General features: G+C 42.1%; 1 protein-coding gene across 1 annotated transcript in view; it reads left to right on the top strand.

The window, feature by feature from the left end:
• Window positions 1-18,428, top strand: part of CCDC27 (coiled-coil domain containing 27) — a 45,431-nt gene extending 27,003 nt beyond the window's left edge. The window contains exons 4-13 of the mRNA XM_069078997.1: window positions 1,239-1,378; window positions 2,892-3,065; window positions 3,242-3,310; window positions 5,934-6,173; window positions 8,683-8,926; window positions 10,546-10,676; window positions 10,873-10,950; window positions 11,571-11,783; window positions 16,530-16,634; window positions 18,264-18,428. Coding sequence (XP_068935098.1) covers window positions 1,239-1,378; window positions 2,892-3,065; window positions 3,242-3,310; window positions 5,934-6,173; window positions 8,683-8,926; window positions 10,546-10,676; window positions 10,873-10,950; window positions 11,571-11,783; window positions 16,530-16,634; window positions 18,264-18,386 — 1,517 coding nt within the window. The 3' untranslated portion in view covers window positions 18,387-18,428. The remainder of the gene's footprint in view (window positions 1-1,238; window positions 1,379-2,891; window positions 3,066-3,241; window positions 3,311-5,933; window positions 6,174-8,682; window positions 8,927-10,545; window positions 10,677-10,872; window positions 10,951-11,570; window positions 11,784-16,529; window positions 16,635-18,263) is intronic.
• Window positions 18,429-26,560: the final 8,132 nt, after the last annotated feature.

Below are 26,560 nucleotides of genomic sequence, written 5' to 3'. Positions count from 1 at the left end.
TCCCCTTGATTTCCAATTCTTTCCACCACAAAAAGAGCTGCTATAAATATTTTTGTACATACAGGTCCTTCTCCCACTTCTATGATCTCTTTGGGATGCAGCCCTAGAAGTGGTATTGCTGGGTCAAAGAGTATGCACATTTTTATAGCCCTTTAGGCATAGTTCCAAATGGCTCTCCAGAATGGTTGGATCCATTCACAACTCCACCCACAATGCATTAGAAAAAATTCCAATTTTCCCACATTTTCTCCAGCATTTATCATTTTCTGCTTTTGTCATGTTAGCCAATCTGATCAGTGAGATGTAGTACCTAAGAGTTATTTTGATTTGCATTTTTCTAATCAATAATGATTTAGAGCATTTTTTCATATATTTATAGATATCTTTGATTTCTTCATCTGAAAATTGCCTGTTCATATCCTTTGACCATTTATCAATTGGGGAATGACTTGTATTCTTATAAATTTGACCCAGTTCTTTGTATATTTTAGAAACAAGGCCTTTATCAGAGATACTGGTTATAGAAATTATTTCCCAATTTTCTGTTTCTTCTGTTTATATTTTCTAAGGCAGGAGTTCTTAACATGGGATCTGTGAACTTTTTTTCCAAACCCCCCCCCCAATTTTTATACTCATTTTCAATACTGGTTTCTTTTGTGATCTACTGTATTTTATCTGATGCATTTAAAATTACTATTCTTTGAAGGTATCCATAAGCTTCATGAGACTGCCAAAAGGGACACACAAAGGAGGTGACATATTCTATCCTCTCTCTCTCTCTCTCTCTCTCTCTTTTTTTTTGGAGGAGGAAAAGCAAGGCAATTGGAGTTAAGTGACTTGCCCAAGGTCACACAGCTAGTAAGTGTCAAGTATCTGAGTCCAGATTTGAACTCAGGTCCTCCTAACTCTAGGGCCAGTGTTCTATTCACTGAGCCACCTAGCTGCCCCCAAACTCCATCCTAATGCCTAAAACACAACCCCTTCATCAGTAGTGACCCTCATTAACATGATGAGAAGTGTGCAACCATATTCATCCTTATATAATTTTCCCACTATCCTCAAAGATATTTGTTTTTTTTTAAATTTCTAGTTTCTCAGTTCTAACCTTTAAAACTCTGAAAACAGTTCCATGCAAATAAGTTGATGGAACACAATTCCCTGTACCAATCTAAGGTAGCTTAGAAAACCTTAATGTACTAGGAGAAATGGTAGCAATTATTCTCTTCTTTTCTTTTTAGGGAAAAAGCTCACATACAGCAAGAGTGCATGTGAATTCCAAAACTTAAGCCAGAGCTATGAGGGGCCCAGTTCCCAGACTGCAATAAAGAGCTCCCAAAGCTGGAATATTCCTTGGTATGCTACTGTGATTCAGGAGAAGGTGAGCTCATCCAGGGTTCTGATTTCTATGGAGCATTCTGCGTGGAGAAAGCCTATACCCCAGGGTCCTTGGGAGGAAAGGCCTGTGTAAACTATAAAGCACTATCAACATAGGAGCCATTATCACTACAAACTGTAAAGTGCTATAGATACGGAAGCCATTTTCACTGTTAACTGAGCAAAAAGAATTTATTTAGCTGCTACAATAGGTCAAGCATTGTGCTAGGCTCTAGGGAGATAAAGACAGAAATGAAGCTATTTCTGCCTTCAAAGAAGGCATTCTATTCCATTGGAAAAGACAACACTGAAGATTTAGAAATACTGGTTATCTTTCTCCCTAAACCCGTCTATCTTTTCAACTTCTCTATTGCCCCACCATTATCCCTGCAGTAAACTGGGTCTGTAACTTCAATGTCATCCCTGACTCCTCTGATGCCCCTTCTCCCACATATCTGATCAGTTACCAAATCTTACCATTTTTCTCTCCTCCCTTCACTTGGACAGATCCCTTTCCTTCCAATCACATAGCCACCATTGTAGTCCAGACCCTTATCACCTTTTTCCTGGACTATTACATGGCCTTCTTACTGGTCTCCTGGGCTCAAGGTTCTTCTTACTCTATCTCACCTTCCATAGAACTGCCAAAGTGATTCTCCTAAAGCACAGATCTGACCCTGTGAAGTCCCTCCCCATTCCCCAATAAACCCTAGGGGTTCCATGTTACATTTAGAATCCAATATAAACTTTGGTATCTAAAACTCTTCACAACCTGGCCCTTTCCTATTTTTCAATCTTCTTACTAATTACTCCCCCACCCCCATTTCATTTCTCTGAGTCTCAGTTTCCTCAGCTATAAAATGGGGATAAAGTACTTAGTACAGTGACTAGCATGGAGGAGGGGCTTACTAAATGTTTTTCCCCCACCCTTTTCTTTATGGAGATGAAATCGCAAAATCTATCTGGGGGGATGCTTTTGGAAAACAAAGATCAGCTCTATGGTGGGTCTCCAATGTCTCTGAGGCCAAGTAAAAAGAAGTCACAAGACTTGGAAATATGAGTGACTGGAAGGAGAATGGTGCCTGCGACAGAAATTGGGAAGTTTTAAAAGGAGGAATACATTTCAGGGGAAGATGATGAGTTTTGTTTTGAACTACTGGGCATCCAATTTGAAATACCTGGTAGTTGGCAAAGTGGGACTTGAGCTCTGAAAATACTGGGTCTTCCTCTGCTTGGGTCTCAGAGGGAAATGGGAGGACCACCAAATAGAAGCCGTAATATCAGGAATGAATTCCACACAATGAGGGCTGCCCTCAAGTGGAAGGGGCTGCTAGAAAGGTGGTGGATGTTCCCTCCTTGAAGGTCTTCAGCTAGAGGCTGGATGAGCCCACAGAGGCAGATTTGTTGTAGAAATGGTGCCTTCTCTAGTATGGGAGTGCTTGGTGGCCACTGAGGTCCCTTTCGGAGATTCTGTGACAAGTACCCATTTACCAAGGACAGTCTGGTTCTCTTGCCAGGAACGACACTTGGGCATGATGAAGGATGAGCTCAGCCGCCTTACAGCCTTGGAGGAGGCTTGTGTGAAGAAGGATAATGAGCTTGCCCAACTCAAAGAAGAGGTGAAAGAACTACAGAAACAGCTGCAGTTCCTAAGTGAAGTCCGGGGAATAGAAATTAATCTCAAGAAAGAGGTGAGGAGGGCCCAGGAGCAGACAGCCCACACTGGGAGGGGAGATGAGAGAAAATCTCAGGGCTACATGGTCATGACAAATAGCCCCATTGGTGTACTGTTACTCCACAGACCAGTTGGCCTAGGGCCATCTTGGCCCTCTGGAAGCTGACTCTCTCCAACCTTTGCTTTTCTTAGGTCTCAGTAGTGAGCAAAGGAGACAGTAGTATCCTGGGCAGAAAGCAGGACCTGGAGCAGTCCCCAAAGGTACATTCTCTCTTTGATCTTGTTTGTCCCATCTTGGGGCTTATCTTTCTCATCTAGGACTCTAAGCTGGTCCCTTAACCTCTGAGGATCCCCAAACAACTATCAGGGTTGCTGATCTATCTTGATTGAAGGGGGTTTTTTGCTAAGAGCTCCCTACATAGCTCCTGGCTCTCCCCCACTTCTGACTGATCAATCAATAAACATGTACTCTTTTCTTTTTTCCTTTTTTGAGGGAAGAAACAAAGACAATTGGAGTTAAGTGACTTGCCCAAGGTCACACAGCTAGTAAGTGTATCAAGTGTCTGAGGTCAGACTTGTGAACTCAAGTCCTCCTCACTCCAGGGCTGGTGTTCTTTTCACTGTACCACCTAGCTGTCCCTCAATAAACCTTTATTAAGCACCTACTACATGCTGGGCACTGTGCTGAGTACAGAGGATGCAAAAAGAGGAGAAAGACAGTCCTGCCCTCCCAGAGCAATCATACCCCAACATCGGATTGCTATGACAAAAGTGCTTTGGAAACCTGGAAATGCTATAGATATATGACCTGTTATGAGCACTAATGAGAGACAGCATGGCATGATATGGGTAGAAGGTGGTACTGAGAGTCAGAATGGCCTACCTTCGAATCCCAGCCTGACTTCTTAGTAGCACTATGACCATGGGGAAATTTCTTAAACCTCTCTGAATTTCAAGCAATTGTCTTGATATTTGTCTTCTAAATTCTAAATGGGTTGCAATTGCCTTTTGTGATTTCCCACAGTTATACAGTTGGAGAAATCACAAATCCTTCCAAATGATTGCATTTCATTATATGGGCATTAATACGAACATTAATGGTCATGATATATAATCTTTGTAATGTTATCATCTAGTATTTTATTTAGGATTTTTATATCCATATTCAATAATGAAATTGGTCTATCATTTTCTTTCTCTGTTTTTACTTTTCCTAGTTTAGGTATCAGTATCACATTTGTTTCATAAAAAGAGTTTGGTAGGATTCTTTCTTTTCCTATTATTCCAGAAAATTTACTTAATATTGGAATTAGTTGGTCTTTAAATGTTCGATAGAATTCACTTGTAAATCTTTCTAGTTCTTGTGCTTTTTTTTCTTAGGAATCTCATTTATGGCCTGTTCGATTTCTTTTTTCTAAAATAGATCTATGTAGATATTCTGTTTCCTCTTCTGCTAATCTTGGCAGTTTTTAATCTTTGTAATTCTTCCATTTCACTTAAATTGTTCAATTTGTTGGCACATAACTTGGTAAAATAGCTCCTTATAATTGCTTTGATTTCATCTTCATTAGTGATATAATCACCCTTTTCATTTTTAAATGCTAATTATTTGGTTTTCTTCTTTCTTTTTTAAAATTATATTAATCCATGGGTATAGTAGGTTGTAGGGATGGAAGTTTTAAGGATAAAGCCCTTCTCTTTGAGTATAAGATTCTGCCTTTGTAAATGAAGGGATTGAATGAGGTGATCTCTAAAGTCCCTTCAGCTATATCATAATGCCATCAGCCTCTGAGTCAGCTTTAACTCCCCAATCTACTGATTGGCAAAGTGTCCCTCAGACCTTCATCTATCTCCTTAGAGAAATAGAATCAAAATCACAGAAGATCAGAGCCAGAGGAAACCTTAGATACCCAAGGAAGGTATTGTTTTGAAGACCTCGTAGGTTCCTTTTCACCATGATCTGATGATCTAGTTCAATCCCTTCATGCTAGAGTAGGGGAAACTGAGGCCAGAAAAGACTAGAACTTGCTCAGGGCCTCCTAGACCGGCCACCTTTTTTGCCCCATACCTTGTTACCTCTGAAGCAGATGAGTTGACACATATATTTTTTTCTTATAGCCTCCTATTTCTTCAACCTGACCATCTTTCTGTCCATGGACTTAGCTTTATACTCAGGGCAGACTCCAGGCAAATTGAGATAGCTCAAAACCATGTTTTCCACCAATCTATGGGGCAGCTGGGAAGCAGCCCCCGAAACCTGTTTAATTTCCTAGCTCACCACTGGGACTGTTAGATAGGTGTGAAATGTCAAGGCATTCTGGGTAATAACATGCAAAAATAAGCAAGTCCAGTGTGGGTCCCCCTTAGTTCTCCAAATGAGTATGCTCATTGCCACAGGGCGGCTTGCTGTGACAGAAAGGAGGAGAGGACACCAGGGGCCACACCCCATGCTGGGCCTGCCTCATTTGTATGTCATGCTCCAACATGGACTTCTTGACAGCTATTTGGAAGCCAGTCATTCTGGGCTGTGAGCTGGGACTAAAAGCTGAAAAGTTTGTGGTGTGGATGAAGGCTGACCTCTGTGTGAGTCCCCCTACTCCAGAAGTTCTTAACCTAGGCTCCAGGAACTTAAAAAAAAAATATATATATATATATATATATATATATATATTTATCATTTAATTTCAATATAAGCATAATCCTACATATTTTATTTTATGCATTAAAAAAATTTCTTGAGGAGGTGTCCCTAGGCCTTACTAGATTGCCAAAGTGATACAGGACCCACAGAAAGATGAAGAAAAAAGAAAAGTTCCTAAAGAAAAGTTGTCTTCCAGATCCTTACCCACTTTTCACTTTGGACCCAACTGAATTCATCCCATAGCCAGAAGATACCCTGACTGTTTCAGAGACCAAGATGAGTAACGAAACCAGTCTTCTTTCTGGGGCAAGTTATGAGAATGCTGAATTCCTGGAAGAAAGCGTCACAGTGGAGGCAAAGGGTGAAGGTTCCAAAACATGCACAGACAGTTATGAGCCCCTCCCACCCTATGAGGCAAAACAGATCAGTGTGTTGGGGAGTATTATCAAAGATGAAGAGGAGTTACTAAGATCTGTGAAAGAGGTAAGATGGGATGAGAGGAAGGAGAAGGGCTTCTGATGGGGAAAGAAAACTGTCAGCTGCCTTACCTCATAAGTCTAGTCAATGGGACATTTCTCAGCCAGCAATACCCCTCTCCAAAGTGTCATCCTTTGATAAATCGGAGCCAAGGCCAAGGTCTGGGTGAATGGAGTTTTTTTTGCTAGGATACCAAATTCAAAGACAGATAATATTGTAGTGTTGCCATTTTGAGGATGGCAGATGAGGATGTTGCCAGATGAGGAAACTGAGGCCAAAAGAGGTTCAGTGACTTACCCAGGGTTACACAGCTAGTAAATGTCTATGACTGGACTTGAACTCAGGTCTTTCTGACTCCAGGTCCAGTGCTCTGTTTACCGAACAGCCCCTTATATCATCTCTTTGGTTTTCCATTGCCAGAGACTTCTTTAACCCTGGCCAGTGGTCGTACAGATCTGTGCTCTTAGAAGTGTGGATGGGCTCAGTCTGTAGCATCATCTTCCAAAAAAAATATGCATATTATTATACCCATTGTGTGTTGATTCAATACTTTGCTGAGTTGTCCTACACTTGGAAAAGCTCAAGGTGAAATTTACAGAGTGCTGTGTTCACAGTCAAAAAGATCTGGATTCAAATCTCACCTCTGATAATTACTAGCTATGTGACCCTCACTGGGATAGTTTCTTCTTCTATAAAATAGGGACAAGAACAGAATTTCAGAGTTGACTGGAATCTCAATAGTCACCTAATCCAACCCCTACCCTACCACTAAAACATCCACAACCAATGGTCAGTTAGCCTTTTCTTGAAGTCAATGTCCACTCCACTTTGGAATAGCTCTGATTGTTTGAAAGGTCATTTTTTTCTAAAGCAATTGGGCTTAAGTAACTTGCTCAAGGTTACACGGCCAGTTATTTTTCTGGGTGTGGTGCTAAGTATCTGAGCCTGGATTCAATCCCAGGTCATCCTGACTCTGGGGCCAGTGCTCTTACTCACTGCACCACCTGGCCGCCCCTGGAAGGTCATATTTTTTTAACCCCACTTCCAAGTGTTGTCAAGAGGTTAAAATAAGATATAATGCCTGGAAAATACTTCATAATAACATATATATGTCAGTTATTATTGTTATAATTATGACTCTTTGGAGGGGGGACTGGAAGAGGGACTTTCTTTGACTTCTATTTGTAACATTTTTATTCCTGCAGCAATAGAAAGGATGAAGCCTCATAAGGAGCTCTCTAAAGCATTTCATGCTTGGATTAGGTCAAGCCACAAGATAACTTATTGAAGCCACCCCATTCTGGGTGTTTAGAGTGATTCTGAGTGTGAAATCTGGACAAAACCCAGCTTTTTCCTTCCTAAGGCCTCACAATAAGGTTATAGATTTCTGCCTCACTGAGCAGATCCCTCATTCAGTTCATCCATTCACCCGCTGATCTATCCATCCACACACATTTATCCAGCATTTCCTTCATGCCTGGCACTGTGCTTGGCAAAGTTTGAGATACAGAGTTTATATGCAACATGTTGCCTGCCCCTCATGGATCTCACTGACACCAAGAGAGATATGAGATAAAAAAGATACTTATGGAAGCACCTCACACATAGTAGGTGCTTCACATTGTAGGTGCTTTAAAAATGTATGCTAAATTACAGTGCAAAAACAAAATGTCATGTGATATCTAAGGCGCATCCTTTGCTTTTACTATCTTTTTTTTTCTTTTTGGAGGGTAATTGGGGTTAAGTGACTTGCCCAAAGTCACACAGCTAATAAGTGTGTCAAGTATCTGAGGCTGCATTTGAACTCAGGTCCTCCTGACTTCAGGGCCGGTGCTCTATTCACTGCACCACCTAGCCGCCCCTACTATCTCTTAATAAAATTTGAAGTAGCACATTTGCTTCTGGGCATCATATTTGTGGAAGACATGGACAAGATGGAAAGCATCTAGAGACAGGCAACTCAGTGAAAGGTCTCAAATTCATACCATAGGAGGCTTGGCTGAAGGAATTTGGGGGTGTTTAGCTTAGAGAAGTGAAGACTGAGTGTGAGACCTGGAGACATGATAGTTGTCTTCAAAGTTTTTAATGACTGTCGTGTAAAAGAAGAATTAGTTTTGTTCAATTTGGCCCCAGATGGGAGAACTAGAACAAGATGTGGGGGTTGAAAAGAAAGGCTAATGTAATTTTGGGGTCGGAAAAACTTTCTCACAATGAAAGACTCCCAAATAGGAATGGGTTGATTTGGAAGGTAACAGGCTCCCTTTTCATTTGAGGTCCTGAAACAATGCAGGGATGACTGCCTGGCAGAGATGCCTTCAGAAGGGAATTCTTATACAGATAGACATTTAATTGACTGAGGCTCATTCTCTTGAAAGTTTCTGGGGTTCTCTATGGCAAAATCATTCCCCACTCTTTGGCTTCCAAGGGGATGAAAAACGTGGAGAAATAATGACAGCTATTGAGAAACTCTGAAAATAGTGTCCCTTCTCCCTGTCCTCACCCTTTCTCTTCTCAGACTTCTCCTTCTGTTGGAAAAATCCAAAAGCCACCTCATCCCCCTGATGAGTGTGACAGAGAAACAGAACCCAAAATTATTGAGGAAGACGAGAAAATGTCAGAAGAGGACATAGAAAGAATGGAGTATTTGGACAGGGAAGTGGAGGAAGAGCTCATGGCCAGGATTAATGAGTATGAGCAGGTGAATGAAGAACTCCAGGCTGAACTGGAAATCACAAGAACTGAGTATTCCATCATTGCAGGTATGATGCCGGGTTGGGTTGCCAAACCTAAGTGGGCAGAAGACTTGCTTTGAGTGCTCTGAGAAGTGGGGTGCAAGGGGATGGGGTGGGTGACCCCTTTGACTGTTACTTTCTGGACACCTTTCTCACAGGGGCCGGGAGAATCAAAGCAGCTAGCAGGTTTCTTAAGAGGGAAGGGAGGAAGGGCATGCATTCTAGGTGAGGAGTTTTGATTTCCAAGAGGTACTTCTAGAATTTGATCAGTACTTCCTAAAGGAAGATAGAGATGGAGAGATAGTATGAGGAAATAGAGAGGAAAATGATGCTCCAGGATGGAAGTCTATGGGATCTTATTGGACAAGGGTGGGTCAACTGGCATTGGTGTCTCGGAGAGCACACAATGAAACTTTCTGCTCCTTGCCTTTCCTCTTCCTCCTTCTGTCTCTCTTTGTCTTTTGTTTTTCATCCTCTTTTTTCTTCTTCTTTGATTTCCCTTCTCTTTTTCTCCGTTTCTTTATTCCACTCTCTTCCTCTTCTCCTCCTCTTCATTTTCTCCTTCTTGCTAGTCTTTCTTTTCTTTCTTTGTTCTCTCCGCCATCCTCTCTTTCTCACTACTCTTTTTTCTCTGTCTTCTTTCCCTCTCCCTCCTCTTCATTCTCTTCTTCTCACTACTTTTTCTTCTCCCTCTCTTCTCCCTCCTAACTCTCATTTGTCTCTTCTTTGCTCATTTTCTTTCTTGTCCCACTTTTCTTCTTCCTATTTTTTTCTCCCTTCTCTTTTTTCTCCCTTCACTTTTTCTTTTTCCTCTCCTCTCTTACTCTTCTCCTCTTTGTTTCCCCCTTTCCCTTTCTCTCTCTTTCCACTCTTTTTTCTTTCCTTCTTACTACTCTTTCTTTCACTTTCCTTTTTCCTTCTCTATCTCTTCCTTTCCATTTTCTCCTTCCTGCTACTCTTCCTTTTTTCTTTCCATTCTCTCCTAATGCTTTTTTCTCTTCTTTTCTCTTTTTCTTTTTATTGTTCTCATTTCCTTTTCTTCTTTCTTTTTCTCTCCCTTCTTTTTCTCCCTTTCCTCTTTCACCATTTTCTTTTTCTCCTCTCCATTATCTCCCTCTTGCTCCTTTGTTTCTCTCTTTCTTTTTCCTCCTAATCTCATTCCCTTCTCAATTTCTTTCTTATTTACTTTCATCTTTTTTCTTTCCCTCTCCATTCTCTTTTCTCCCTCTCTTCTTTATTTCTTCCTCTTCCTCCTTCCTACTTTCTTTTCATCTTCTTTTTTCCTTATCTTCTCTCTCCTCTTCTCCCCCCTTTTCCTTTCTTTTCTTCATTCCCTCCCTCTTGTTAGTTACTATTTCTTTTCTCTATTCTTTTCCTCCTAACTCTTTTCTTCCTCTTTTCCTCTTTTTTCTTCTTTCTGTCTCTCTTTCTTTCTCCCTCTTCCTTCTATTTTTCTCCTTCTCCCACTCTCTTCTTCTCTCCCTCTCCTTGTTTTCCTTTTCATCTTTCCTTTCTTTTTTCTCCCCTTTCCCTTCTCATCCTCATCCTCTGCTTTATTTTCTTTCTCTTGTTCTCTTCTTATTCCTCTTTGTTTTTTCCTTCTGGCTACTCTTTCTTCTCCCTCTCTTTTACCCTTACTCTTTCAGGAACTATTCTGTCTTTACAAAGACAAGTGGATTTCCAGGAATCCCAACTACAAAAAACAACACTGGAAAAGGAAACCCTGCAAAAGGAACTCCGAGAAAGGAAAGCTCAGCTTCAAGCCATGTCGGACAAGGTTCTAGCCCCCTCCAGGCCAGCATGACCCTCAGTTTTGTGACCCATGAAGCTGCTTCCTACTCATTCTATTACCCAATAAGTACATGTCTACTGAGTTCCCATTGAGTTCAGCCCTGTGCCAGATCTGATCCTGGGTCTTAGGACCCCAGGGAAGCAGCTGCCACATTGAACATCCTCCTTCCCTTGTCTTTTAGTTTGCCAGCCTCCGAGAAGAACGAAAACACGAAGAAATGATGGGCCTTATCGAGAAGGACAATCTTAACCTCAGACAGGTCCGAGTATTGTTAGATTGAAAATATCATTGTTGCTCTTGCCATAGGCCAAATCCTGTTACAACCAACACAACTGAAGGCTAAAAATCTCTCTCTGACAAAAGAATTCCCAAGTTCCAATTGCGGGTGCACTTATTTTAAGTAAATATAACGGAGTTTGTAAGGTACTTTATATACATTCTCTCATTTAGCCCTCACAAAAGTCCTGGGATGTAGCCAGGTTACATTACCCCCATTTTAGAGATAAGGAATTGAGGCCCAGAGAGATTATGTGATTTGCCAAGGATCATACAGTTTCTAAGTATCAGAGGTGAAATCTGAACCCAGGCCTTCTAGATTCCAAAGTTAGCACTCTATCCACTCATTATCACAAAACTCTAGCACGATTTAAAAGAAAAAAAAAAAGGAGAATATAGACAGTCTCTTGGAATTTATTGTAACAGGATTTGGTTGGTAGCCAAAGCATATGAATGCTAGTGGGTACTGACCAAGCAACGTGGTGAGCATGAAGTTGGATGGGTTTTGAGCTATTTAGACTAACTTTCCTTCCCCAGCTTGTCTTTTGAGTGGGGGAGGCTGGTCTGTCCTCCCTCCATTTCATCTCTTAGTTCTTCCCCTAGCATGTCACTGAATTGGAGTTTGAACTAAAGAAGAGGGACGAGGTCATCTCAGAGTATGACAGTAAGATCAATAAGCTGCAGGCCCAGGTGTGTGTGAATGAGAACCACATGCACCGGCAGGAGCAGAACCAGAAGGAACTTCACAACCGCTATGAGGAAATGCAGCTATCTGAGCAGCAGTACCGAGTACTCCTGGAGAGTTGCCAAGCCAGGGTAAAAGCTATTTGCTCCTCCCCAGGACCTTCCTTCCACCTGAGGGGGGGGGGGGGGAGGAGTTAGAGAACAATTACTTTGAAATGCCCCATAGACAGCTGGTGATATGGGACTAGAACTCAGGAGAGAGAGCGAGAGAAGGGCTGGATATATGAGGGCCATCTTCATCGAGATGTCAGTTAAACTCATGAGAATTTATGAGGTTGCCAAGAGAGAAGAGAAATGGCCCCAGGAAAGAGTTGTGGGGCTCTCCTGGGAGCTCCTTGTGCACTACATTACAAGCAAAGCCAGATGACTATGAGATTCAGTGAGACAGTCAATCAAGAAGCATTTATTAAGCACCTACTCTTCACTGAGCTAAGTGCTGGGAGATACAAGGAAAGACAAAAAACAGCTCAAGACGCCCATAGTCAACGGGGGAGACAACAGACAAATCACTGTATAAGAGACAATGAACACTACCATGAAGGGGGAGGGTTCTTGGAGGAAGTGGGATTCTAGTGGGATGGAGGGAATTCCAGGCATGGAACAACCAATGAAAATGCCCTGAAGATGGAGAGCCTTATGGGAAGGACTATCATCATTGGAGGTAGAAAGGTGTAAGGGTACTCTCATAATCAGCTTCCTCTCTTCCTATTTGCAAGCTTCTGAAAAAAGCTAGAGGAGGTCATGCAATGGGGTTGCCTAGTTCCATTACAAGTTGATGTCATTTGATTTCAACTGATCCTCATTGCAGCAAAGTGATACTCTTATCCTACTTGCCTTAATTGATTCTCTATGCCCTTTCCACAGAAGATGTTTCATTTCTCTATTCAAACCTCCCATGCAGTCCCTTCTCCCTTCTCCCTGCACTGCTGAAGACTTTACCTAATATTTTCTGGAGGAAATAGAAGGCATTCCCTATATTCCTCCTTCTCCCCTTCTTTATATCTCGGAACTCTGATGGCATCTTCTTCTTATCTCTCCTTCTACCCTAGTCCCTAATGATCTTTCTCCTCTCTAAGACCAACCCATTGTCTTATGTGCCCTTCATCCCACATCCTTCCATCTTCTCCAGAATCATCACCTACTCTTCCCTTCTCCAATGTTCATTTTTTCCTGTTGGTTCCTTTCTTATTTGCTATAAGCATGCTGACATCCTCTTGAGCCTTAAACCCCTCCCCCCCCCCCACCTAACCCTCTCATGTCTTCAAGCTGTCATTTCCTTTCACAGTTAAACTCCTAGAAAGAGCTATGTGTTCTCCTGGCCTCCAATTCCTCTCTTCTCACTCATTTCCCAACCCTTTCCATAATCTTCTTTCTGACCTCATCACTCACCTAAAGCATCTCCCTGCAAAGTTCCCAGTGGTCTTACCTCTTAATTGCTAAATCTGATGGTCCTTTCTCAGTTCTCATCATTTGATACAGCTGGCTACCCTCTCTTCCAAGACAGTTTTTTCAGGACACTCCTTTCTCTTGGTTCTCCTCCTCCCTGTCTGATGGTTCCGTCTCAGCCTCTTCCTGGTTCATCATCCATGTCATGCCCACTAATTGTGAGGGTGCCCCAAAACTCTTTCCTGGGGCCATTTCTCTTCTCTCTTGGCAACCTCATAAACTCTTATGAGTTTAATTGTCATTGTGAGGAAGACGACTCTCATATATCCAGCCCAGCTCTCTCTCCTGAGTTCTGGTCCCATATCACCAGTTGTCTATGGGGCATTTCAAAGTAATTGTTGTCTCAGTATTTCAAACTTGACATGTCAAAAGCATAACACATTATCTTTCTTCTCCAAACCTACCCCTCTTTGGAATATCTCTATTTCTGTCCAGAGCCCTAATACTATTCTTCTAGTCACCCACATTTGCAATCTCATAATTGTTCTCAACTCTTCATTCTCCCTCTTCCAATATGCATAATCAGGATGACTGAAATTGCCTTCTAATAGGTCTGCTTGCCTCAAGTCACTCCCCAACACATCTAACATGTTCTCCCTGAAGCACGGGTCTGACTACATCACTCCCTTAACCAATAAACTCCTGTGGCTCCCTGTTACCTCCAGAGTCAAATGCAAATTCCTTTGTTTGGCATTTAAGACCCTTCAGAGCCTGACCTGGCTCTCTCATGTGACACAACAGCCCAGCCAAACCCCTGACCTCCTGGGTGTTCCTCATATCCTTCATGTTTTACTCCTGTGTCTTTGCTCTCTCTAGCCCCTCGGCACAGAATTCACCTCAACCACTTAAAATCACTAGTTTTCCTTCAAAGCTCAGGTCAAGTGCTACCTTCTAAATGAAGCCTTTCCTGATCCCCACCCCCCCACCTCCAGCTGCTGGTGCCCCTCCAATTACAATTTGCATGTATCTTATATGAACATATGTATCAATATACACATATTGTCTCAGCCTAATTATATCATAGTAATTTTGTATATATATTTGTGTGTGTGTGTGCGTGCGCGCGTGTGTTGTTTTTTTTTTTTTTCTGATGGAATATAAGCTCCTTGAGGGCAGGGACCGGTTTATTTTTGTCTTTTTACCCTCAAAATTCTTGTGCATAGTAGGTGCATAAAAATGCTTATAAATTTAATTGGATGGGCAATAGCTATAAGAAGAAGGGCATGAAATAAGTGGCATCCCAGACTTGGACATGATGGGTGACCCTTTGGTAGATGTATCGTCTAAAGGAGTTGGCAACATGACCAACACAATATGACCCCCATGCCCAAACTGCCTGCTCCTTCCGCTGGTCAGCTCCAGCAGCATCCTCAATCATTATACTTTTTATGGATTAGAAACACATGTGCAATTCACACCTATAGTCAGCCAAAATGAATTCCCAAGATCCATGGATACTTGGACTACTGTTGTCTCTGATAGACTGTCCAGAATACTAAATCATATATGTATGATATGGAGGCCTTCCAGGGAAAGACAGTAAGGATGGAAAGGGGCCAAAAAAGCATTTGAGGTTTGGTTGAAGGAACTAGGGATGGTTGGTCAGGAAAGAGATGACCTAGGAGACATGTCATAGTTTTTTTCAAGAATTTCAAGTGGAGAAAGGATTAGATTTGTTCTATTTGACCCCACAGAGCAGAACCAGAAGCCACAATGAGGTTCGATATCAGGCAAGACTTTGCAATAATAAGAGCCATTTGGAAGTGGAAAGGGCTTCCTTGAGAGGTCACGGGCTCACTGTCTCAACAGGAACAAAGGAAGGGAACAAGCATTTTTCAGCGCCTTCTATATGCCAGGCACTCTGTTAAGCAATTTATTTTGCTTTATTACTTTATTTAATATTATTTGATCCACACAACAACTCCTAGGAAGTAGAGCTGCTGTTATTGTCTTCATTTCACAGTTGAGGATAAGTGAGGCAGACAGAATTTAAATGACTTCCCCAGGGTCACGCAGATGGCTCAATTTCTGAGGTCACATTTGAACTCCATTGTGCCACCTAGCTGCCTCTGGACCAGAAGACCCTTGGTTGTAGAGGGCGCACAGGTTGAACTAAATGACCAACCTCAAGATTCTATGGTCTCTTGAATCTGCAGATATGCAGATACACCTGAAATACAATAATCTATTTTATTGTAAATATAATAACTCAATGTTTCTATGGTCCTGTGATCTCATTCATGTGAGATGCCCTCCAGCAAAGCAGATCTCAGCCCATTCATCTCTCCATAGTCATCCTTGACTTCCATTAAGTTTGTACAAGATGTCCACCCAAGATGCTGGGGGCCTTCCACAAATACAAGCAAATGAATCAACAGCACGTGGAAACAAACCATAAAATTAGAGCCATTTGCATTTGAATTTTTTAAAAGAAGGAAAAGAAAATAGAAGAAAAACTGCAGCAACATAACAGCAATGATCATTTTTGTGTGCCTCCTCTTTCCCCATTTATTTATTATCAAGTTTCCTTGACCATTTTCATCTGTTGTCTATTTTTTTTTTTTACATCATAGGTGCAGGCAATCCCTCCAGTTTGGCCCCTTTCCTTTGTATCTTTCCATATTTATTTACCTTCTTCAAAATTAAAAAGGCATTTCAAACCTGTGATTTTGTGAGTGTAGGGAATTCCTGATGGACAAAGTCCCCTCATCAACTCAGGTCAGGAATCCAGCTTAATTTAAAGTCTTTGAGCCATTGCCTTGGAAACAGGTTAAAGTGACTTGGCAACTATCCCACAGCCATTATGTGTCAGAAGCAGGATTTGAACACAGATCTTCCTAATTCCAAAGCTAAACCTTATCTCCTATGCTATACATTCTCTTACTCTTTGGTTGATTTGTTTTCATCAATACTTTAGCCAGAAGTTAATTCTTTTCAAATTGATTTTGATTTCAGAGTGTGATCATGAATTGAAACCAAGCAAGTCAGTCGTGCTTATTAGGGAGGACAAAAGGACTCTTGAATTTGGGATTTTAATTCAAGGGAATCTCTTCCTGAGCTCCTAGTATGGCTAAACATTTTCTGGAAAGGCTTTTCTAGGTGTGAGATTGCTTTGTGGTGTAACATGTAGTATATCCTTCTCCATTCCCAAACATTTTCTGCTTTAACCTGTTTTTTTTTTTTTTTGGAGGGGCAATTGGGGTTAAGTGACTTGCCCAAGATCACATAGCTAGTTTTTGTGTTAAGTGTCTGAGGCCGGATTTGAACTCAGGTCCTCCTGCCTCCAGGGCTGGTGCTCTATTCATTGTGACACCTAGCCATCCTCTGCTATAACCTTTAACTCTCTAATTCTGGTGCCTTTTTTGTCCACAGCTTGAAAGGTTAAGAAGTAAAATCATGCAGGCTGCATTTAGTACAGCAGGAATCAAGTCTCCATCTACAGAAATTACAGACGCTGACATCTTAGAAGCCTTGCAGGTACATTCCTGACTTCTCACCTTATTTCCTTGTTCATAAGTATCACTTCTCCCCTTGTTGGAACTAAGAGGTTTTTGTTCTTAGGGCAAATGTTGAAAAATATAACTTCCATTGAGGGAATTAGATGGGGTGAATAGGAAACAGAAACTCCAGTTCACCACTGACTTGTAATAGGGAAGGGGGGGTGGAGAAGAAGGAATAGAAGACAATATAGGGGAGAAGCTCATTCAGTGGTAGTTTCCAATTTTAACTAATTGTTCTTGTTAACTAAGCTGCTGTCAGCAGTGCTTAAATTCAGCACCCTGGGGAAAAGCTCAGACTACCATACCCTAGTTACAACCCAGGTTTCCTCTCACAGAACAGGCTAGACTAGTTTGAAGACAGTTGATCCTAAGGGCATTACAGGCAACAAAGCCATCTCCTTGAGGGACATTACTTGTTCTAGAGAGATGCCAAATTTAACAGAGAGGGCTGGACTAGATGGTAAATTCCTCTAGGGCATCAAATAAAAATGAAAAATCCTGTTCATCAAGTTCTTTTTTTGTCATCATCCCAATAGAGAAACTATTATAACCTGGAAGAAAAGAGCTGTGGGTAGTGATGGTTAGATGGGAAGACAAATGATATTCTTGACGGGGAGTGAACCCTTTGTAATTCTCAGGGACAGAACAAGGGAAACAGTACTGCTATGGAATAGATTGAGTTTTAACTTTATGACTTCTCAAAGTTGAAGGGTTCTGGAAACAGAGGTATAACTAGGGTGAAGTGATTGTACCAAGGCACCAAATTTTAGAGTGTACTGATAGTGCTTATAGTATTGCAGTAATATAGAAACAATTGAGTTAGCAAGAATGCCAACTAATTGGGATGGCTAGGTGGCACCTTGGATAGAGCACTGGCTTGGAGTCAGGAGGACCTGAGTTCAAATCTGACCTCAGACACTTAACACTTACTAGCCATGTGACCTTGGGCAAGTCACTTAACCCCAATTACCCTACCTTCCCCCCTCCAAAAAGCAAAAAAAAAAAAAGAATGCCAATTAGTTAGCAAGAATGAAGAGCTAAAGTGGAAAGTTACCAAATGGAAGGCTTCCCCCTACTTTGCCCTTCTCCCACTATGATTGGACCCTAGCTGGGACCTTACCCTTCTGGGCCCTGCCTTGCTTCTCCAAAATCAAAAGGAATATTCGCCAGTCACATGGTATCATAGAGAGGATTCTTACTCAGACAACAGGTTGGTCTGGGATGTCTAGGTGGTCTCAGATAGTTCTTCCAACTAGAAGGTCTTAGACATCTCTTCCAACTCTGAGGTTCTGGGTGAAATCCTGGACTGGTTCACCAAAAGAGCTGGCCACATTCCTTCTCTGGACATTTGAGGGGACAAGGGACTAGGTTCCATCTGACTGGTATCATTTAGGGGAGTCCTATGTTTGCCCAGGAGGAGTAGAAAAGACAGATTGTGACCTCGTTGAGGCCAGAAATTGTCCTTTTTTGCCTCTTTTTATATCCTTAGCACTTAGCAGGATGCCTGGTACATAGTAGGCATTTAATCAGTATTTCTTGATTGATTGATTATTGTTTAAGAAGCTTGGAAAAGTAATTTTCCTCTTTCTATGTGTTTCACTTATAGAGAATCATTAATGAACGACTGGACTTTTATCAACAGCTGAAACAGAAAGGGGTGAAAGTCCCGCCCCTCCACCAGAACGAGTTGGTGTCCACTGCCCCCAGGAGCAGGAAGGGTGGGAAGTAACATCCATTCTGGGAAGATCTCTTAGGGTTTGTTCAGCCAAGCTGAGACAAAAGCTATTTTCTAGAAGGTGCATCCTGTTCCAGTGTCTGTGTTTTCAAACTCCAGCTTAAGAGCCCTGACTAGGATGGACCCAGAAGTATGCCTGGGATGTTCAAAGGCTCTTCCTCATTCCAACAACAGCATTAAAACCTGGTCCCCAACTTCTTCCGGGGACCCTCTCAGCAGATGCATGTTATATTTCCCTCTCTCCCACCCTATCTTTTGTTTCTTTCATCTTACCATTCCCCCAGGCTTGTCTCTCCGCTGTCATCCTTCTCTGCTCCAGACCCCTGCTGTTTTCCTTTCTCTTTCCACATTGACGGTTACCCAATTCAGCATGAGCTATCCTTCTATTTCTCCTCTGGCTGATTCTAGAGTCACATATAACATATACTTGTTATTATTTGTCATAGAAACTCTAGAAGTTAAGTAGGACAAGGGCTATTTTTTAACCAATGCTCCTCTCATTGGGCATTGCTGCCCAAGGTGAAGTGATTTAGGGTTTCTGTTAGGAATGATAACAGCTAGCACATTAAAACTTGAAAGTAGTTTACAGCTGCCTTCTCACCACAACCTTGAGAGATTGGTGCTATTGTTATCCTCAGGAAATTGAGGCTGAGAGAGGCTATTATCTGTCCAGTACACACAACTAAAAAATTATCTGAGGCAAGACTTGAACTCAGGTCTTCCTGACTCCAGGTTCTGCAATAATCTATCCACTAGGGAATGATGCCTAAGCAAGAGCTTTGTGAACTTTAAAGAGTTGTGGAAAAATTAACTGGAATGAGACTAAATGACTACAATTCAAAGAATACCATACTTTGCTAGGATTCTAATTGGGAAGCCACTCAAGAGAAGTTCACTGTGGGTGTGAGTCAGCTGCATCTGACTCACAAGAGTTGCAAAAGAGTGAAATTGTCAAAGGTGGCACAAGAGGGATGTGGGACCATGAAAGAAGGTAGATAAGAAATGTGGTAAGGAGGAGGAGTAACTGACAGGCAGGCTGCGTGCTTCATTGAAATCCATGCAGTGTCAAGAAGTCTCAAGACTAGCCTCCAAAAAGATGAGTAGAATGCATGTGGATGGTAAAAGGAAGATATGAACACGAGACATACAGAATGAGATAGATTGTGATTTATATCATTAGATGGAACATTCATATTGAGGAGCACATCATAGAGTCACCAAAATAAGGATGGAAGCATGTCTTCAGTTATTACTCTCAAATGTCTTTTCCTTCTGAGGTCCTTGTAAAAGATTCCCGCTTGCTATTAAATTTAGATTTTTTAAATTATCTTTTGCTTTTCTATTGCTTTTATTTCTAAATATGTCCTCCTTCTTGGCCCTTTCCAGAGAACCATCTCTTATGACAAATGTAGCACTCCCTTGGCATTTCTGGAAGATGAGGACATAGCAATAGATAGACCTGCTGGCTCCAGGAGGTCTTGGGTGCTGCGCCTCACCCATTAAGGAGCCCCTGTTTCTGGGGTCAGTCCTGGGGAAGCTTTTCCTCTAAATTAAGGGGTAAGAGTTTTTCTCATTCTCTAACATATTATGCCCCAAACTTGGAATCTTGGGGGAAAATCACTTAAGGCTTAAGTTTGGCTCATGTTTTTGGTCTTCTTCAAAGGGAACTAAAAGATCCTCAGTGTACAATATATACCAGGTATAGGATAGCTACTATTTCTCCCACCACAAAAAAGAAATGTTTAGATCACAAAAGATGTATAAGTACACATTCACAAAGATATGAAATGTGAAACATTAACCCATCACTCTTATTAATACTCTTCAAGGAAGTTGAAACTTAAAACATTAAAACACAAGACATCCAGTGGGACTATTAAACAGGCATTTATTTTCCCCTTCACCTTGGCTCTGTTCTATATGAACAAAGCCCTCAAGGTTCATGTGTTCTGGCAAGTCAGAGCATGCTTTGCCCCCATCCTCCTGCCAGTCACCATTTCCTCCTTCCAGAAGCATTGTAGTAGCTGTTAATTCTAGTTGAGGAATCCAGGAGCTCTTGATATCTTAAACTCATGAGGTTGTCACCTAGGCTGGAAATGTCCTTGTCATGATCACTATTTGGTCACTTATGTTCAATTAAAGAAACACAAAGCAGAAGAATGAGCCAGAATCCTGACCCAGGTTCACTTAGACTAGCAGGTGATCTTAGTGCTAAGTGATGGAAGCTGCCATAGATGCCAGAGAAAAGAGGAGGTCTCCTCTACCCCTGACAGGAAATCTCAGAAAGAAAGTCCATTCTCTAGAGAGGGGAAAGAAGAGACAAAGGATGGAATTTTCTCTCCCTTCAAAGCCTATGGTTCTCCCTCACTTAGTGGTCAGTTGTCTGACAGAAACAACTTTTGCCTCCTTCCTTCATAACCAGAAGTGACTGAGGGAACCCATCTCAGTTCTGTATATGCTCTGAGGAGGTGTGCTCTAGCCAGAGCAGTAGACAGGGGTGATTGGATGGGTGAGACACAGGAGACACTGGCACAGGACTGCCCAGCATGGCATATCCCATCAAGGAAGGCACCGTGCTCTATGAGCAAAGCTCAAAGGAAATGTGAGATGTGCAAATTTAGAACAATCTCCATTCCAAATGTTCACATGGACTATTTGTGCCTGATCTGTGGTAGAGCTTGTATTGGTCTGATCAGTCACAGTTAGACACACTGTGCCTTGACCCTGACATAGCGATGTCATTTTAGTCCTATTGAGAATGAAGGACAAACACCACCAGTATAAGGGTATGTATGATTCACCCAATTGCACTAGGAATTTTTTTTTTTTTTGCTTTTTGAAGGGGGAAGACAAGGCAATTGGGGTTAAGTGACTTGCCCAAGGTCACACTGATAGTAAGTGCTAAGTGTCTGAGGTGAGATTTGAACTAACACTAGGAATTTTTAAGAGCACTTCAGCTAACAGTGAATGAAATGCTCCATTAATCCCCTAGCTCTGCAGGTAGAGAGTTGAGGTTTTTCTTCTTATTTTTAGGCACTAACTTGGTTCTTCTAAATACGCAATGTTGGTTCATAGAGTTTGTTGGCTATATTTACATTCTTTTAGCCATTGTCTGTATTGTTTTTCTGCTTCTGTAACACCCCCCCCCCAGTATCACTTCCTATATCTTCTTAGGCTTCTCCATATTCATAATTTATTACAGCATTATAATATTCCACTATGATCCGCAGTTTTTTTTTTTAACTATTTACCCACTTATTGGGCATGTACTTTATTTCTTTGCTACTACAAAAAGTGCTTCTATAAATATTTTAGTGTGTATGGGAACTTTATTACTCTTTTTGACCTCTTTGGTATACATGCCTACCAGTGGGATCTCTTGGTCAAATGGGATGGTCATTTTAATTACTTTCTTAGCAGAATTCCAAATTCCTTTTCAGATTGGTTGAACCAATTAACACCTCTATTGTCTATTCCTGTCCACATCCCCTCCAAAATGGATGATTTCCATCTTTTACCATCATTGACAATATGCCTTGGGGGGGTAAGGAGGATAGAGAGGTAAAACTTCAGAGTTGATTTGATTTGTATTTCTCTTATTAGTGACTGGGAAAAATCTCCAACATATCTGCTAATAGTTTGTCATTCTTTTGAGGGGAATTATTTATACACAATCTATTGCTTCCTTCAAAATTTTGCCTAAACACCAGTGTGAACATTTTCCTGGTTTCTCCTGAAATGGTCAAATGAAATGGACATAATAGCCAAGCCAATTATAATTTGATAGGAGTGTTTATTAACCAGCTGGTGACTGCCTCCCCAGTAGGGAAGATAGCCCTGAGTCTTCTGTAAGACACACTTATATAGAGTTAGGTGTTACTAACAACAGAGTATGGTTCCAAGGGGGGTGTAATGCCGTTAATGCCATTTCTAGTGAAGCCTTGATCACCTAGCAAAGCCCTGAATACAAACATAAACAGATCTGTATCTGGGGCATGTTTTCTAGCAATACAGGTGAAAAGTTCCTTCACTATTGTGCCTATTAGGTGATTTCCAGGGACCCTGGTAGGGGCCCCTTCTGGCAGGTGTAGGGAGCTTTGGTGTATAATTTCTGGTGGGCACTTCGCTCCCCCCTTTTTCTTGTTCATAGTTGGAACTCAGATTCAGCTGAGTCCAGGGGATTGTTCTCTTGCACTAGGGCTGTGGTACCCACTGCTGCCAATCTTGCCATACCAAGGCCACTAGGATAGGAACTAAAATGGGGGCTGCCAGCACAAAGGTGTTCCTGCATACAAGCAGTCAGAAGTTAAGCTCGGGTCCGAGGAACTTGGGGTCTACCAAAGTGCTGCCCACATCTGCAGGGGTGATGGTAATGGGTGAAACATAGATCGCCACCAGGAGGTGGGTTGAGGACTAGGTTGGGACTGGTGGGAGCAAGATTCCTTGCCACCAGAGTGTGTTGAATAGTGAACAAGGCCCCAGGGTCCCTTCCTGTGACATAAAACCTGATTCCCAAGGTGTCCAAGTTTTGCAATCCTGTTTGGTCTAATCCAAAACCCTGATGACAACTGGGTTATATGATTTAAGGTTATTACAATGAAATGAAATGTGGTGGTCATGGCTGCCACCAGAGACCCAGTCAACAATGGTTACACAATCCCAATTGGCACAGTGATATTTTCCTGTCCCCCACACTCGGGGGACCCATCCTTAGGACAGGCATATGACTGGGTTGACCAAAGGTTGCTCTTCTGCCCACATCTCCACAAGCAGCACCATTGGTCCCCACAGAATACATGCCTGTATAGGGAAACAACATGAATCTGGGGCACAGTGATCAAAGAAAAAGGGTGGGCTGGCCATGAGTTACATTTTTGCAATTAGAGTCCCATCAACTGTCTTAGTAAGAATCCAAGAGTACAAGATGGGAGCACAGGAGTTGGAACCGGCCAAAGGCAGGAATGCCAGGAACAGGAGCGTCAGGACAGTCTCTTAATCTTCGGTTGTAAGTCACCAGCTGGCTCTGTTACCCACAGGTCTGGTGGGTTGGGAAGAGCCTTCACCTTGATGTGTGACGGGTGGATCCAGGCTTTTCTTCCGGTCACCTTAACAGCGCAGTGGTCTGGTACACCACTCAGAGTGTGTCCTGGATGTTTCGGAGAGCTTGGGGGGACTTGAGAAGTAAATCATTAACAGTCATACATAACAGCATTCACCACCCAAAGTATAATAGGAGGTGGGGTGCCGAACAGAATTTCAAAAAGGGGAATGAATTTTACACATATGTATTCAGTTACAAATATTAACACGAGTTACAGACAGACAGAATATATACAAAATGAAGCAGGGCAAAAGGAAGAAGGCTTCATCCTTTCTACCTGCCAATATCCCAGAGACAGAATATACACAAAACAACACAACACATAGAATATACTCCAGCGGCGTTTTTGTCCCTCTGGTGGCCCTTTGCACTGAGATTTTTGGATTTTGAAAGTTCACTTCCTCCCTTTGGGGATCCAAGGTGGAGCAACCAAGCACCCCGAGCAACTGTTGGCAGTTGTCCCAGGTAGGCTGGTCAGATCCCGGGGGTGGAACAATCTATGGGAGGGGGAAGAGCCCTGATGGGGTGGTTGAGTCAGAGGATGGGGAGCTAGCAGGAGACTGAGCTTTTGATCTTTGGTAATGGCTCCCCGGGCTGAGACTCGGGCTGAGCAATTTATCTTCTGGACTCAGCCATCGACAGAGACAAAAAGTTAAAGTTACAGCACAGTTAAAATTACAGCAACACCTAGTGACAGACACACAGGACACATAAAGAAAGGGTTAAAGTTACTGAGAACACACAGAATACAAAAAGAAAGGGCTCTCTTCAGGCCGTCCCAACCTTGGAAGCCAGTAGGGGTGTTAACACCACGTCCAGCTTAGCCTCCTACTATACCTGGGGCCGAGGACTCACTCGTTGGCCATCCCCTAGGTGCTTTTACACTACATGAGTACTCACCTAAAAGAATACTCTTGGACCAAATTGAAAGAATTTGGGAAGGATTCAGGTTCTTGGTTTGCTCAGGGAAGCAAAACGAGCCTGGGGCCGAGGAACATCACTTGGTGGCCACACCCCTAGGGCAAATTGCTTTCCCAGCGCTCCAAGGAGCCTGGTCCAACTGTCAGTGCCAAAGGCAATCTCGGTGGGACCTCCAATGAAATGGACATGACAGCCAAGCCAATTATAATTTGATAGGAATGTTTATTAACCAGCTGGTGACTGCCTCCCCAGTAGGGAAGACAGCCCCAAGTCTTCTGTAAGATACACTTATATAGAGTTAAGTGTCATTAATAACAGAGTGTGGATCCAAGGGGGGTGTAATGCCGTTAATGCCGTTTCTGGTGAAGCCTTGATTACCTAGCAAAGCCCTGGATACAAACATAAACATACCTGTATCTGGGGCATGTTTTCTAGCAATACAGGTGAAATGTTCCTTCAATATTGTGGTCTATTAAGTGATTTCCAGGGACCCTGGTAGGGGCCCCTTCTGGCAAGTTTAGGGGACTTTGGTGTATAATTTCTGATGGGCACTTCACTTCCAGCTGCTATTACCCTCCTCTCCTCACTGAAATTACCTTATCTTTATTACATATTATGTGTTCTCCTGTTTATGTACATGTTGTTTCCCCTGATGGAATGTAAATGTCTCGAAAGGAGTGATGTTTTTATTTTTGTCACTGTATAAAAGTACCTAACACATAACAGGTGCTTATTAAATTTGTTGAAATGCAAGGACCTAAAACAACTCCCAAAGACTCATAATGGAAAATATCATCCACATCCAGAGAAAGAAATATGGAGTCTGAATGAAAATCAAAGCAGACTATTTGCTCTCTTTTTTGGTTTTGTTTTGTTATTCTTTCTCATGGTTCTTCCCATCCATTCTAATTCTTCTATACAACATGACTAATGTGAAAATCTGTTAAATAAGAATGTATATGTAGAGCCTATATTGGATTGCATGCTGTGTTGGGGGGGAGGGGAGGCAGGCAGAAAAAATTTAAAATTTATGGAAGAGAATGTTGAAATCTAAAAATAAATTTATTTGTAAAAAAAAAAGGGGGGGGGTGGCCAGGTGGTACAGTGAGTAAGAGAGCCAGCCCTGGAGTCGGGAGACCTGGATCGGTGCCGGCCTCAGATACTTGGCACCCACACACAAAATAACTGGCTGTGTAACCTTGAGCAAGTTACTTAACCCCAATTGCTTAAAAAAAAGGAAAAAAATAAATGCTTGCTTACTGATTGATTAATGATCTCCTTTGATCCTTTTTCTCATTATTTAATATTTTAAAGGTTCTTGAGTGGTTCTATAGGAAAAGACACTATGGAAAGAGTAGTTGAATCTTGGAATTTTAGATTTGAAGGAGATCACCTTGAAAATTCTCTGATTCAACTCCATCACTTTGAAGATGCAAAGAAGGTATGAGATTCACACATCATCTTAGTCTATCCGATCAAACTAGCCTAGTTCATGTTTTTCATCCCTGACATTACACCTCCTGCCTTCCTTTGTGCCTTTCTTTGCACATTCCTGGAATACACTCTTCTTACTTCTGCTCCTCACCCCTAACTTCCCTTCAAGGCTCACTTCAAGTTGTGTTTGTCCTTTGTTTTTGAAGAGGACCATGACATCAGGGAAATGATGATATGACCTGCAGTTGACTTTGATTTGAGTGAGGGAGGGCTGTGCACAGTCACCAGCCTCACTTTCTCCTCCAGAGTCATCTGGGTCCAGTGGCCAGATATCAATCAAGATGACTAGAGATGGCCCAGGATGCAATGGGAGACCCTGGCCCTTTCAGGCTAATGCCCTTTCAGGTTTTCACTTTGAGTGAGATAAATGAATAGACTTCTTTAAGAAGTGAGTCAAGGAATGGCCTCTTTAATTAAAAATAAAAATCAAACTGGGAGGGGAAGACCCTCAGGGCTACTGGTCAAAAGAGAAACAGTTGCCATTGACATTCACTCTGGGGCAGGAGGGCCCAAAATATAGCCATTGAATGGTGCTTGGACAGGGACCTATTGTGGTCCAATCTGTGAGTTTCAGAGTGAAATGAGTTTAAGGTTTTGATCTTTGAGAAGAAAGGAAGGAAGGAAGGAAGGAAGGAAGGAAGGAAGGAAGGAA

The sequence above is a fragment of the Petaurus breviceps genome, unplaced genomic scaffold, assembly GCF_028583685.1.
Source record: "Petaurus breviceps papuanus isolate PSGF00001 unplaced genomic scaffold, PetGlider_PUasm1.0 91041, whole genome shotgun sequence".
NCBI lineage: Eukaryota > Metazoa > Chordata > Mammalia > Diprotodontia > Petauridae > Petaurus > Petaurus breviceps.
Note: the sequence above shows the minus strand (reverse complement) of the source record. Positions and strands in the feature narration are given on the sequence as shown.